At 29.8% G+C, this 16,697-nt stretch overlaps 2 protein-coding genes across 2 annotated transcripts in view; one reads left to right on the forward strand and one right to left on the reverse strand.

Annotated features, from left to right (window-relative positions):
• Positions 1-2,707, reverse strand: part of CCHa1 (neuropeptide CCHamide 1) — an 8,330-nt gene extending 5,623 nt beyond the window's left edge. The window contains exon 1 of the mRNA XM_018538966.1: positions 2,506-2,707. The gene's annotated coding sequence lies outside the window, so the exon portion shown is untranslated. The remainder of the gene's footprint in view (positions 1-2,505) is intronic.
• Positions 2,708-11,526: 8,819 nt separating this feature from the next.
• On the forward strand, positions 11,527-13,655 carry LOC108773267 (leucine-rich repeat-containing protein C10orf11). The gene is made up of 4 exons (XM_018539021.1): positions 11,527-11,570; positions 12,692-12,948; positions 13,063-13,323; positions 13,424-13,655. The coding sequence occupies exons 2-4, from the start codon at positions 12,755-12,757 to the stop codon at positions 13,644-13,646; spliced, it is 678 nt and encodes a 225-aa protein (XP_018394523.1). The 5' UTR covers positions 11,527-11,570; positions 12,692-12,754; the 3' UTR covers positions 13,647-13,655.
• Positions 13,656-16,697: the final 3,042 nt, after the last annotated feature.

The following is a 16,697-nucleotide window of genomic DNA, read 5'->3' on the forward strand; positions in this document are numbered from 1 at the left end:
AGAGAGAGAGAGAGATTATAAGAAAAATTCTAAGATAGACATTTTTCTTTTATTTACACAAACAAGAATTGCTTCTATTTTTATGATGTCGACGTTTAAAACTAGCAGACACCTTATTTTATAAATATTAAGAGTTATTCGGATAGAGTTCGGAAAAGTTCGTTCCAAATTTTTTAGCTCAAAATAGTATATTGTATATTTAAAAAATTAGCGATTATACCATATTCGATAGAACAAAGTTTCAGTTTTAAGAATCTCATTTCATAATTGCGGTACGATGATTTTTTAACGAAGTTATAAGCAAAAATCAAAATATTTTTGTACCTAATTCGCGAATAATTCAGAAACAAAAAATTGTAAGAACATTTTTAAAAAACGATTTTGTCGGGAAAATTTCAGATTTTCGCAATAGTTAAAAATTTTTGCAAATTTTTTTAGCACGTGGAAGACCCATAAACTGAAAAGATAATTTTTTATTTTTTTCAGCTTTAGTTTTTTTTATATGTAAAAATTACCAAATTCGCAGAAATTCAAGAAATATAGTAACCCTTTGAAAGTAGAGATTTCAAGCTTTAAAGCCCTTTTTTTAAATTAATATTTCTTTTATTTTTTACGAAGATATACATACAATGTTAAGCTAGAAAATTGAAATGAACTTTCCGAACAATTTAATAAAATCAATAAAATGTTTTTGTTAATTAATCTCGACCATATTCATTATTATATTATAATGACTTTCAGTAATTCTTTACTTTATCAATTATATACGAGGACAAATCAATAAGTACTTATATTTGAGGCAACATTGCTGATGCAAGTTGGCATTATACAATCGTGTCCTACTATCTTTCAACGATGCCATACAAAATTTCAAAGTGATTCATTTTGATAGTTTCGATTTGACAGTAATTCGTAGTGAGTGTATTTGATGTTTTTGGATTTAATGGAAAAAGAGTACACTGAACCAAAACTGTATACGTAAATACAATCAAATGTTCATTGAATTAATTAAAATTGATTTAATGAATCTTTATAATAATTTAGATTATAAAACTATTACTAGAATTCATTGCAAAAATAAATATTTAATTATATTAATGAATCCAGTTATTATATTAATAAATTAACTTCATTAAGTTGGACATTAAGTTTGACATTAATTAATGATATCATTCGTTGGACCAAAATTTTTTTCAGTATAATATCGATCCGTGATTCGCTTTTTATTTTTGAATGGCAAAACGTGCGAAGAAATAAAAATAAAGTTAAATGCCGTTTATGGGAATTCTTCACCATCTTTGACAACCGTCAGATATTGATTCAATGAATTTAAACGTGGTCCTTTATCTGTTTTTGATGAGGAGCGCCCAGGCCGGCCGGCTGGCCGGCAAACGTGATTAAGTTTGCGTTTACGTGAAAGTGCGTGAAGTAGTAGAGGCTGTAGACGTATCGTACGGAACAGCATTCAATATTTTGCACGATAACTTGGGAACGAAAAAGCTGTCGGCCCGATGGGTGCCGCTATTGCTCACGATGAATAACAAACAAATGGATGCGGCTATCAATTCCGAAGCAGTGTTTGGAGCTATTCAAATACAATCTGCAGGAATTTTTTGCGTCGAGTTATAACCGTTAATAAAACATGGATTCATCATACACCGGAGATCAAGGAACAGTCAAAACAATAGACTTCAAACGTGCAAACGTGCTCCGAAGAAGGCCAAGACGGTCGAAAAGGTGATGGCCACTGTTTTTTGGAATGCGCAAGGCGTGATCTTTACCGACTATTTGGAAAAAAAAGACTATCACGGGGTAATACTATGCTGATTTATTGGGCCGATTCGATGTTGAATTGAAAAAAAAAAAACAGCCCTATTTGGCAAAAAAAGTGTTGTTCCACCACTTATAAGCACCGGCTCAGTCCACTGCAGTCGTCACAGTCGAATTAGTCAAATTGCGCTATGAATTGCTGCCGCATCCACTGTATTCTCCGGATTTGGTCCCCTGTGACTTCTTCCTGTTTTCAAACTCGAAAAAATGACTTAGTGGAAAGAGATTCACGTTGAATGAGAAAGTCATCACTGATAAACATAGACAGAGTTCGACAAATCGTTTTTTTTTTTTTCAGAGAAGTTAAAAAAGTAGCGAGGGCGTTGGGAAAAATATATCCTCTAAAAGGAGATTACGTTGAAAAATAAAAAAAATTTTGTGAAAAACTTGCGTCTTCATTACTAACACGGGTATTTGTTGATTTGCCCTCGTAACGTTACTATCAATTTTATTTTTAAACTTAATTATAACAAGACGCATTGTGTGTTTTTATAAAAATTTATGTTGATAACTATAAACACTTAAATAAAATATATTTTTTGAAAAAATTTAAGATAAAATGTTTTTGACTTAAAACTTTTTGAGTCTTGTTTGTTAGTTGGTTTTTTAATTTTTTAAATAAAATCAAAGGTAATAACACAAGAATTGAATATAAGTCAAAATTGATGTACTGACTGCTTCCTGTTTCGTCGGCGATTTTCTTTTCTCAAGAACTCTATCTTCTGTTTTTTTATTCACTTGAAATTGACGTATATGTAACTTTTGTTCACACTTGCAAATACGAGCGAAACGTCGCTTTAGATTACGAATTCGTATAGCGCGCGTTCGCGAAATTTGAAGACTTTTAATTCACCAAAGAGAAGAATCAATTTCAATTGAAGAGGTCGGCGACTGAACTCGAAGCTGGCGGATCGCGACTGCGGCTTTTATATTCGGTATCAAAGGGTGGTGCATGGTGGGGTGGATGAGTAACGTCACCCTCCGGATGCGCACCTGCGTCGGTGACGGCAAACTTCGTGTCAGTGAACGAAAACAATTGTTGTAGGTGGGATTTAATTGAAAATTTACAACACGGGACACCACGGGATTTTTACAGTAACCCCAGTTAGATACCAAAAGCGTGTTTAATGTAGATGAATCAGGCATTATTTAAAAATGAATTACATAGCTATTTCAATGATATACAGTATCGAGCAGTTGAAAAAATTGTAATTATAAAAAAGATTTCCTTAGAACTACTTTAATCCAAATTTAAATTTACCTCTCATGTACTTCAAGAATTATTTAATTCACATACGTTTAATATATTATATTTTCTATATTTAGTCTATGTAGTCTATCTAGTGCATTTAGAATTCTTTAGGCGTTTGCTTTATTCACGTTTATACAAATGAAAGCACACTGCGAAATGTAGAGATTCATACAAGTGTAGATCTTTGGTGGACATGCACATTTATAACGATGTAACTTATTTACAAGGTTAGGAAGTAACGCATTACTTGTAACGCCGATTTTTTTTTCTCCGATAGTTCACTGCATTCACTATCAGTATTGAAATCTGCAATTCACATTATATATATATTATGGATTTTCAGTACTAAAAGTGAATCTTGAAATATATTTTTAACAATGATATTAATGTTCAGAAACAATGTTTAATTTTAATTCGATTGAGTTTAGCTCTTTCATATGCGATATTGATAAAATTAGGATTATTCGACGTGTTTTGCATAAAACGATTGAATATTAAACAAGCTTTGTTCTACGAACTGAGTTATTAATCAGTTCACGATTAGGAAACTTGTCATATTGATGAAAAGCAGCGATATAAGCATATATATGTACTGTTCAAGCGAATTTGATATAAACTTCGTTCAAATATCCCAAGATAAGATACAAAAGAATCATATTAGATATTATTAATAGATTATTTGACTGAATTTATTTTTAAAAAAGAAAACTTATTTTAACGAACGAATTAAAAAGTTTTTTTTTAAAACAATTGGTAAATTATATCCTATATAACATTAATAAGTTTTTAAAAATAAAAACATATTCTTTGTTTTAATTCAATAAAACTATAAATTTTCTTATATAATTTAAATTATAATAATATTATATGTTAAGACACACATATTTCTAGAGAATTCCGATCTTTCTTGTATCTAGCGTTATTATTAATTTAACTAGTTGAGATATCATTCCGGCGCCATGTGGACGCAGAACTTATTATAGGTATATGTAATTATATTATATATCTGGAGGAAAACTACAATTACTACAGTGAAATATTTCTTCCAAAGCATATAAATAAAATCTTTCGCTGAAATATTGCCGCGTATTCTACTTTTTCATGGAAACGAGAATGTGTTCTGAGAGATATTTTTTGTAATCGTGTTTTTTAAATTATCCAAATAGACTAAAGAATTTTACATGACGCTCGAGAAAAGCGCAACAAATTCCCGGATGGTTCTGGATCAGCTGGACTTCCGTAAGTGGTATAGATATTGAACCGTACGTCAAATACATCAGTGTTGCGAAAGCGTTAGGTCCTTCATACATTCCTAGTCTGACTATAAGAGCGGACAACGCACATGACATATATAGATCGTGTCAATAAAGGCGCAATGCTACAATTAGCATTTCCACTAAAATCCTATTTAATTACATTTGCAATTTGCATCTGTAAATAAAGATTCGAAATTGTGATCAGTTCGAAGAATAAGAAAGACTTTCAACGTCAGCGTAGTTTCTCATACGATAATGGCTACGTTCGGCAGAGAAAGCTTAGAACAGTGACCGCGCTTAATGAGTCCTTAATATGAGTTAATAATAGTCCTTAATAATACACTTGACTTTAGTTCTTTGCTGGATTTAAGTGTAGGAATTAGTCATATTAAAGAATCTCATGTGCTCTCTTATCAGTTTTTTTTTTGCTGAACGCAATTAATTCCAAATATTTTGATCGCATATAAAGAATAAGCATCTACAATGAGATTTTAAAGGCCTCAGTATAAAGATGACTGTAACCGATTTGTAATTATAGATCAATGCGTTTTTGCATAACCATATGTATGTCGATACGGCATATGTAGTTACGATATGACATTTCTTGTTTAAAATTGTAACACATTTGGGATTTACAGTTTTATGTACTGATTTATTTCTTATACATGTAGTTGTGGAAATAATATAATACATAAATCAGACTGATACATTTTTGGCTTATCAAAGTGTGAAATTTATTTTAAATGTACTGAGAAGTTCAATATCACCGCGTAAGAATATCAACAGCGTTGTATCACTCGCTCTGTTTCATCATGGAAGAGAGTGATCTAGTGTGCGAGTCATAAAACCTAAGTCATCAGAAAGAAGAAGAGCACAAGTTGCTTTCGCTGTCAATTACTTTCGCGGCTCTTCACATAGAAGGCAATATAAACGGACGATCCACTGATGGTTTAATCTAACGCGCATGAAGAATAATTACTGAATTACGCATTTGAATGTTGGGCAGCTTACGTCACTTCACAATTCACGTTTAATATAATTTTACGGCGCCAGTTTTAATGGTGCGAAGTTCGTTGGATCTATATAACTCTTTCCTTTGTAAGCGACACATGAATTATCTCTGCCAAATTATTAATTTCCCCTTGTTGCGATTTCTATTAAATAATCTGTAATAGAATATTTAATAGATTAAGCGCAGAAATTACTACGAGGGGAAATAAGAAAATAGAGTAAATTAATTTATTTACTTTGTATATAACAATATATGATAACAAAATGTATAACATCATTTTTTAATATAATCTTTCAGTTTTACAATGTATTTTATGTAATGGTCCATACTCCACAATTTTCTGATTCTGTGTGCGAAAGTTCCTAGCTGTCCTCAAATCCGTGTATCGATTCTAAACGCTACAGTTGGTATTCATAGTCAGTTTATGAATTTAAGACTAATTTAAATTGATTTAAAAATGCAGTCTTAAAATATCATAGACAATTGTAAAAAGCTGTATTAGCATCTTAACCCTTAGTTCCGACTCCAGGGTCGTTTACGACCCTGCCGAATTTTCAAAGTGCTGTAGTTTTTGAAAACGGGTAGGGAGCGCGCATAAAAAAAAATATTAAAACTTTTTTTTTTTCAAAATATTACTATTGGGGCTTCAACTTGAAGGTTGAAGGAAGTTACTTGAATTTTTTCAGATTTTTTGAAGCGTTTTTATTGTCCCAAATAACGCTCGGACGCGAACGACCCTGGAGTCGGAATTAAAGGTGCCGAAAAGGACGGTCGGAACTAAGGGTTAACACACTTAAGACGATCTTGAGATAAGAACCGACTATAAATACCGAACCAAGACAGCTGAAATTTCTGCCATATCTTGCTTATAATTCTGACCTTATTATTATTTTACTCTAAGATTTCTTCTCGTATGTCTTGACCAAAGCGTTTTCGTTTTCTTTAAATGTTAAAAGTATTTAAAAAAGTAAAGAAAAGAGGAAAATTAATTTGAGAATATTTATATATTATTAATTAAATTCTTAAGAAAAAAAAATAAAAAAATATGTACAATAACAAGCATAACTCTTTTATAATTCACCAAGCTTCTTATAACCTACCTGAATCTATGAACAAAATTCCTACTCGCATATTAAAACTCGATGAATCTCGATAAGAATTCCTAAGGAGTCAAGAAGTAATACGCCAACTCATTAGACCTGCAAAAAATTTTCCACTTACTAGGAGCATATCAATCCCTCGAATACTCGATGCAACATTTCGTGATAATGAGATTTCTTCGATTTAGTATTTAAAAGGTAATTCAGCATACAAGGTCACAGTAGGAACACACCCATAGAAATATGTATTCTAATAACGCCGCGCGTTTATACGACCGTTACAATATGCAGTCCCTTATTCATTTGATGTGAACAGTGGCTTTAATTCAGAAAGATTGAGATAACAAAAAAATTCGTATTATTATTATCTCGTTCTTCGATCGATCGGAGTATTCATAAGAATAATTAAATTTTATTGCTGATTATTAGAAAGTTAGAGTATATAGTCGAATTACAACTAATTAACATTTAATTCCATGTAGTTTACAAAGATCATAACTATGAAATATTTGCGCAGAAAGATATGTTCCTAAAATTAATTTTCACATTCACTATTCGTGTTTAATTTTATTTATAAATTCAGGCACATCTCTTAGATAAAGATGATTAATAATCTTTTTTTCCAACAATAATTTTTTTTAATATTATATAGTATAATATAATATAACATCCACATATCAGTGAGAGATATACAAATTGAACAGTATAGATATTTCTCGTGTTGGCGTAAAAAAGCGTTAATACTAAATACGGTAAATACGGCGTATACTGTACTTAGACAAGATATATTCCCGACAGGAAAATGTTCGTGGATAATTTGCGCACGTTGATGGAACAGGATTTCGAAAATGTAACAACGATACACACGAGCCATGTATGTACGTCGGACGTCATATGTCGCATATAAGCAAGTACGGACCATTTCACAGCGGCATTCGATATACGCTTGTAATAAAAAAAAGAGGAACAAACGACCCGCGTAAAATGTATATCGACGTGCCGATTAGAGGCAGCCACCGTAGGTGGTGGGCTCTGCGTCGCCATTAATTTTCTATTTTCGTAATCATGCTGATTTAAACTTCTTCATACGTGGTAAACTTAACTTCACGACATCGCGTATGTTACAGCCCGTCTCTCGCAAATGTGCTGTCAAAAAGCCTTGGACGCGGACATGACTTCGTTAGTAGAACTAACGATTTGCAAAAACGCTTCGATAAACTGTGCAAAGCCGAAAGGGATTTTGTGTTTTTGTAAAGTCTCATATCTCGTCCTTGTGAGAAAAAATATTAGGTGGATGGAAACTTTCTTCTTCTTCCTGCTTATATATAAATAATAAAATAGCTTTAAACTTGCAGAAAAAAGAATCTAGGAAATATAAAAATATTTTGAATAATTTTAGAAATTTATGAAAAATAATTTTCAGCAAACACATTAATAATGTCTATCATAGACATTATTAAGAATGTATTTCACTTATTCTTACAAATATGTTAATATTTGTACTTTAAACAAACTCTATATACATATAAAAAATATATATATATAAATTGTGTTTAAAATATTCATTTTTATTGAACACAATTTTATATCTTATTAATTTTATTTGTTATTATTTTTATTGTTATAAATTAAAAATTAAAAAGTAATAAAAGGTTTACATTTTTTAAATAAGTATTCAAAATATATTATATGCAAAGTTTCACTGCGAATTACTGATTAATTACAAATAAAAGATATACGTCTAGAACAAATAAATATTTTGTTTATTTACTGGACAACTAATTCATGCATTGCAACGTAAATAATCTGGAACACATAATGTACTTATGTTAAATAGTTGAAATTTTTGTCATCCATTTTATAATACATTTCTATACATTTTTATTAGAGTATAGATTAAAAAATACTATTATTTATTAAAATAACTTATAATTTATTTAGATAGTAAACCGTCATCAAATTTGTCGTTTTTTTAAATATGATTTAGAATAATTTGTAATTTTTTCATAATTTTGTTGTCGTATATGTACAAATGAATTTTATTGAAAATGTCACAAAACATTCTTAATCTTACACAGCTCTTTAGTTAGCATATTATATACTTTAATATTGTAATATTTCAATAAGAAAACGAATTACGCAAATCATGTATAAAAACGTACAGTTTACTATTGATTACAGGGAATATATGTGTATACTATTTCGATCAAGTTTTTTTCGATTTAGCAAGAATGTATTTGTTGTAATTCGATAACGTGTTACAGGAGATAGTTTACTGATATTGTATTCGTATTTTCGACGAACGATTTTGAGAAATATAAAACCATTCATATGTATGTGCGTGTGTATGTGTGATTGGTTTTATATTTCTCAAAATTGTTAGCCATAAATACAAATGAATATATATGGGGGGCATTCAATATGAAAGTGAACCACCTATTTTCAGAAATATTTCGGATTTTGACGAAATTTATTAATGTGATGAGTTGAGGATACAATCTGTTGTGTAAAGTCTTAAACTTTTAGTTCTGCTATAATAGAATGTTTACGTAATATTCGGATTCGTAGTTTATGGGGTATTGATAATCCTGGCTATGCATAAAATATGTATCTCTGTATTGTCATTTGATTTAACAAATCTTAATACAAGTGTTAGAATATTGGAGTTTTACCTTTCAAAAAAATCCATAACGTTTCTCAGAATACGAACTCATCGGCCATCAATATCACATAGCTGAAGTATATTGTACATCAATACACCTGATTGATAAATTCTACAGAAAACCATATTGCCTCGAGGTGATTTATTTCAACCACTGCACGACTTTACGGCGAAAGTGTCTAGACCATACGCTCGAATACTAATTTATTTATACATTCAAATTTATAATATTACATTGTAATACATGGTTGAATCATCTAAAAAATATATCTTCTGTTTCGTCATCAATTCCGCAGCGATATATAACGGTATTGAAGCACTCACACGATTCAAATTCCCGCAAAAGTTCCTCTCCTAAGAATTTTCTACGTAGTATATTAATATTTCCTATTTTCAAAGCACACTGAAAGAAATAGCTTGTGATATTCGAAATAATCCACCGGATATAAAAATTTTAATTATAAAATTTATAAAGCAATAACGGTCCGTATTATTTTACAGATTCTTATATACATCTTTTCAAAATTTTTTTTAAATACATTTCAAATTCGTTTCTCATTACGTTTCAATATCGACAAAAAAATTACCCTGTTTCAGTATATTCAATATTTTCATAGGTTCTTTTTTATACAAAAATTTGCACCATAATTTTCTTGAGTACTCGTCATCTTTGGCAGGTACAGTAACGATTAAGTTTTTCCCCAAAAAGAACTGAAAAAATTGAGAAATCGTCTCAATCGAATCTGTTAACTTTTTCATCTCACGTCTTTTTCAGAAACTTGTTGATATTTTTTGAAATTTCAGACAAAAACATCTATCTTCATTTCTTATTATTCCTTATATAGTCCTTAATATTTTTTATCGTTGTTATCTAAAGATGTAATAAATATTATGAATCAAGTTAGCAATTAGATTCTATATTAAAGAGAATTGAAATGTATTATACATATATAAAACTAATGAATTTTACAATAGATTTTATTAATTTTGAATTGCGTTCCTATATCATTCCTGCGATTCCAAAAGTCGTAATGCTTTCATATAGGATTCGATGTGATAAAAAGCACGACTCTGAATGCGATGGCAATTTCAAGGAAGAGAAGAATATATGTTGATAACTGAATAACATATATGAGAAAAAAGGAGAGAGTTAGCTCGTTTTTGCTAAATAAAACTGGCAAATATGATTGAAAAAGTTCCAAGTGTATTTGAGATCTCTATATAATTGCTAATAACTATATTTAGTAAAAACGGGCTAAATTTACAAAAAAATACATCTTCCTAATTCCATTTTTATACAGACACGTATTATAAGACAAACTTTACAGAATTAATTTGTTTGAATATTCAGTTTCAAGTTCCTTAAAAGTCAGCAATTTTCATTTCTCTATTAGAAAGATACGAAATTCAAAATTTCATATTCTCGAGAACTCATTAATAATCTTATATTAATTTTTCCCTGATTTAATTCTCATGTTCGTTTCAAGAATAGACATATTAGTTATTTTAATAAATTTTAGTAATCATATAACCTTCTCATTAATCCACAACTGCATAGATTCATGTCAAAACGCAATAGTTTACGAGATATTAATTGTTTATGCTTTTCCGAGCAGTATGTACCCTATTCGTGGAAGAGTTTTGCAAGAACTCTGTGTGGTCTCGAGCGTATATGGTGCGAGATCAGTATACACGCTGAAGATTCCCTCGTCAAATCCTGTGGTTTTTTATCCTTTTTTTTCCATTTTTTTCTGAAATAAATAAAATTATTAATAAACATATTAAACCAATTATATAATTTATTTATATATTTTTGTATTTACAATTATATATAAAAAAATATGTTTTCCGAGTATGTATAATATACGTATGTAATATATTTAGCAGAACTTATAACGATAAATTACGCTGTGTATTAAAAGTTAGAAATTATAAGTTTAATGATTTCATTGTCAAAGGCGGAAAACTTATACTATCTTAGAAAAACTCTGTAAATTTGAATCCTTTATAACGGCGACTGAAAAGTAAGTGTATTGAAAAAATACATTTGGTATAGATGGACAATTATTATTCATGACTTTTGATCACACTTTCAAGATAACGTTAATCTTTTTTTACAAAAACATTTCAAATATCACAAAAAGAGCCATTTCTGCATATTAAACTTCAATTATTTCAGTAACCTGACGTGCTAGTGAAATTTAACTTGCGGTATCGTTTTCAGCACCCAAAAATCTATAAAAAAACGCCTTATCCGATTAAAAAAAATGTTTTTTTTGTAAATTGGTATTATATTTGTGGATTTAGCACACATAATTCATGTACCGACACTACGATTTTATCGATAGTAGGTCGAAAATGTAATACGTAGTTCACATCAATTTCTAAAATCGATGTTGGTGCCGCTAGCGTACGGTGACTTCGCCTGTCACACGCGAAAAAGGCCGTCATACATGTGGTAATTATTTAAAATCACTTTTTTAGCTCAAATTTGAATAAAAAATATATTCATTCGACGCGTTTTCATTCAAAACAAAAGAATTTGACAAGAAAACGCGGCGATTTGCCTCGTAAAAAACAAATTATTAAAAGTTAAAATTCAAGACTTTAGAGGTTAAGATAACTGTCATTTGACCAAAAAGTCAAAAACGTGAGTTTCACTATACATTTGTTTATTTAAATAATCAGGTAATATTATTAATTTTATTTAACGCGCGAATGAAATAATACATTATATATGAAATATTTGTAACATTTTTCAAAATTTATAGGAATTTGGACAACAACGAACGAAGTTGTGTTTATTATAGTTACACCATCTACTAGAAATGTTGGATTTAAACTTTGATCCATGTAAAAAAAAAATTAAAAAGGTATAAATTTTAAAGAACAAGTTATACTTTGGTCTAAAACAAATCCTTTCCTTTAAAAACAAATTCACTACTTTAAAATACAAATTTTGACTGCTTTAAAAGTTTTCTCATGTTATTTTGTGTATCTTTAAAACAGAGAATTTGTTTTTAAAGCATTGAATTTCTATTGATTTGTATTTTTAAAGTTGTGAATTTGTATATTAAAGCAGAGAATATTTATTTTTAGGAATTAATTGATGTGGAGTACGTCTTATATATATATATATATATATATATATATATATACACAGCACTGTATCAAGTTAACATGATGGATATCTTAACCTCTAAAGTCTCGAACTTTAACGCTTAATAACTTGTTTCGCGAAACAGATTGTCAAATTTTTCTGCCAGATTCTTTCGTTTTAAATGAAAACGTAAGCATCGACTATAGTGTTGCTCGTGTAAAATACTCCACATTTGAAATTGTTTCATGTGTGGAATTCTACATTTGAAAATCCGAAGAATATAAATTATTTTTTAACGAAATAATTTATTATTTAATATTTTGAATGAAAGTTGATTAACATTTCCTGTACGTGCATGCGTGCGTGCGTGCACAATATTTATATTTAATCTATGAATTATTTGTTCCTATTTTCTATATTTTCTTATCTTATGCTTGTTGTTCTGACACATTATGCATATTAAATTTGTGTTTTTATAGATCGGGTGATAACAATGAGGTAAAATATTCCCTGGAAGTTGAAGAGTTAGAGAAGAGTGTGCCATGACTTGTCTAGGAACGTTGGTATTTGCAGACAAACATTCTCGACGATTATCAACTTTGGATGATTCATCTAAGAAGCAAAATGATTCATTGTCACTTGCATATGAAGATCTTTTCATCATACCATATAATATTATACAAGATTTTAGTTTCACTGTACAACATTTAGATATCAGTAATAACATGTTCAGTAGGTAAGCCGTTATCTGGCACGAGTATAGCATGTAATAAGATTTGTGAGGAGATAAAATTGTAATTGCTACGTAATACAGGCAGTGAGAATAAGATAAATTGCTTTGGCATTTCAGAAATTTGCAGTTTTTATTGGAGTTCGATAATTTGAAGTCTGTCAACTTAGATCATAATAAAATAGATGACTTCACTGTATTTCCAAACATGCCAAACCTTGAGCTTCTCTGGTTGAATCATAACCATATAAAAAATCTATATCCCTTTATCAAGAATCTTCATAGAAGCGTACCAAACCTTAAATACCTGTGCCTTATGGGAAATGTGGCAGCACCTAGTTATCTTAATGGTGGAGATTTCTGTGATTATTTTCGATACAGGTATATTAGAAAATATTTCCCTTAATTTTATATTATAATTTATACATATATAAAATTTTTTATTTGAAGTACTCATTATAACTGTCAAACTTTTAAATAGGTTGTATGTGCTATCTTGGTTCCCACATTTGGTGCACTTGGACGACAGAACTGTAACCAAGCAACAACTATTCCAAGCTAAGAAACTATTTAAACATTCATTGCTTGAAAACTTTGTTATGCCAGAATACATTAAGGATCTGCATAATATAGTAACTATATATTCCAAGTCACCAATGTTTGACAGACAAAGAGTACTGAATGAATCAAATTTGATTATCTAAACGATATAGTGCAGCATGAAGAAGATTTTGACAACAAAGTTCTTTCAACAAAAAAATGAGATTCCAATACTCTATTCATTAGAAATATGTGTTCATTACAAAGACATTTTGTAGGAAAACATTTCTACAAAATATAACGTATACAAGTTGTACGCAAAAATGACTATTAAACACGTTATATTTAATAATCATTTTTGCAATATTATAGGAATGCAGCTATATATGAACAAGTTATTTATATTTTTAATACAAATATGCCTACAATGCTTTTAAAATCAGTTTTAAATTGTGCATTCTGCTTGCATTTTTATGTATATGTCTTACTAAAATTAGATATTTGTGTCTCTTTTATATATAAATTTTTAATAGGACCCCCTCAATTGTATATAGACCTTTGTGTATGTTAAATATTATTTTGTACTTTTATGACACACATAATGTATGTATTTCAGATACATAATTATATATATATATACATATAATTATATTTGTGTACAAAGCCTTTCTTAAATAGCGAATATTAATCACATAGTGCTATTCCTGATCAAAAATTGAGGAATTCTGAGCCATTTTTTTACAATGTTTAATACAGCAGATATTGTAAAATAAAACTGATCTTATCCAATTGTTGTTCGCGCGCGCACCGTTTTAAACAGCCGGCCACATTTCCCTAATCTACACGCTTAGTAATTGGCATGTGCGCTATATATGCCGCTGTCTTTATCGATATCGCACAATGTACGGATTATAATAATGCGAAAAAATTTCTTTAGCAATAAAAATCAAATTCATTACGTTAAAAACAACTTTTTTAGGAAAGCAAGGGACAGCATTCTTTAAACGTATCAGATTACGACGTACATAAAAAACAATATTTTTGCGTAGAAATTGTTTCAAAATCTTTCTTTATAAATTTAAAACTCTGTGCGTCTCTTTTTGCATAGAACAGAAATAATATTTTTATTGTATGTTTTTTAATTGAACTGTATTTTAAATTATTACTTCTACAATTTTTTTCATAAAATTTTTACTCTATACCTATCTAATAGATAGTTCTATGGATGCAAAATGCAAGCATAATACATAAAGATAACTTGATATATTATTTTAAAAAATTCATAACTTAAAAAGTTTGTACAGAAAATATATAGAAGACTGAATATTAAAAAGACTGAAAATAATATAAAATTTTAAATTATCAAAATTTGGAGATTTGAATAATTAGAAGAAATTAAGTCCGTTTTATGTTAATTTATTTTTTTAAGCAATTTTATGCCTTTTCAGAAACTTTTGCGTTAACTTAAATTTTAATTATTTAATTATAATAATTTTCTTGCGAATAAATAGTTTTATCTAGAAATCATGAATTTTCTATTGAAAAACGTATTGTAACTATTACACAATCATAATCAAATAAGTTCATGTTCAAACTAGAATTTTAGACGTTTGCTCGAAATGCAAGAGATCCGGGTTTGACTCCCGGCCAAGAGGTATTACTTTTCGTAATAAGAATTAATTATTTAAAGATTTTAATATGTCATTCAACATTATTAAAATCAATCTAAGATATGTAAAGAGATATAAAAATTTATTAAATTGTTAGTTAATTTAATTTGTGATATATTAGTGCGGTACTTTTTTTTTATATACTGTTCTAAGTATTTTAATGCGAAAATTAAAATAGAACATCCTGTATATATATGTACATATACAGATGTTCAGCGTAACGGTGCGTACGATTTTTTAAATACTTCCGAGCGTCAAAAGGTGAATATTTATTTGTCTCATGCAAGTTCCATAACATGTAATAAAAAATTTAAAAATAGTTTCTCAATAACAAAATGCCATCTTTAATTTTTTAAATAGCACCATGGCCGGCCCATATCCATTTTTTCATAATATTATACAGATCATCAAGACAAATTCAACGAACTATCGAGAATATCATCTTCATTAATGTTTTATTGAAGAAAATCGTGTAAACATCACAATCGATGATATAAATTAAACGAATATATAATGGTAAAACTGGTCATTATATATATATTGTATATATATATTTTTTCACCGAGTTATTCAACGTTGAAGCAAAAGAGTCATTTTTGCAAATTCAGAGAGAGTCGTAATAAACTGCCGCGGTTATTTCTTTTTGCTACGGAAATCCTGGCTGCTCTCATTTTTGTAAGTCGTATGCATTTCTCCCATGTAGATGCCGAAATGTTGCGGGCGAGAGCGAGCGCACCGGACGCTGATTCGGGAGTATACCCGTACAGTTGACTTCGAGCCGTGGGTATTCGAGTTTAATAAGTACGAATAAGCGAAGACCCAGGTATACCATCCGGTACCCGCGAATCATCGGGACCTGCCGCCAGGAAATGTGGAACAGCCTCGGAAGAAGCCGAGGATGATCGCCATTCAAGACGCTACGGGGGCGGTCGAAATATACTCAAGAGCGATGATTCGTCATTTACAATATATATTAACAGAATCCCCAAATAACCAATAAACAAAAGATATTGCTTAACGTAGCGCATTTTATTTGTTGTTTTTTTTTTCTTTCTTATGCCTATAATCCCTATAAACTTTAATACCTATTCATAATTGCGAACGAGAATCTTATAAAAGAACACACGCCCCGCATCCGGGCGATTCATTGGCACCATTGTAATCATCGTCAGGGCTGGGTTAAGGGGAAGGCTAAGGGGGCTATAGCCCTGGGCCCCGTCTTTTTAGGGGGCCCCTTAGCTTAAAATTGTATTTATTGATGAAAGTAAATAATCAAATACAAATAAATAATTAAAAATATTACAATTAATTTTGCATTCCTCGTACAATGAAACATCGTGTACAGACAATATTCAATAAAAGAAAGTACAATGAGGAATATAAATTAGCTTGTCCAGATGTAGAAATTAATGAATTTGCGTGCACTAAACCAAGAAAAAAAATTTTGTAAGTGCTACAACTTTAATAAAATGTGAATTATCTTCATGTATTTATTCTTCAACATCCAGAACTTACTTGTATCTTTTAAGCAGAATTAAAACGACT

Source organism: Cyphomyrmex costatus, unplaced genomic scaffold, assembly GCF_001594065.2.
Source record: "Cyphomyrmex costatus isolate MS0001 unplaced genomic scaffold, Ccosl1.0 scaffold20, whole genome shotgun sequence".
In the NCBI taxonomy this organism is placed as follows: domain Eukaryota; kingdom Metazoa; phylum Arthropoda; class Insecta; order Hymenoptera; family Formicidae; genus Cyphomyrmex; species Cyphomyrmex costatus.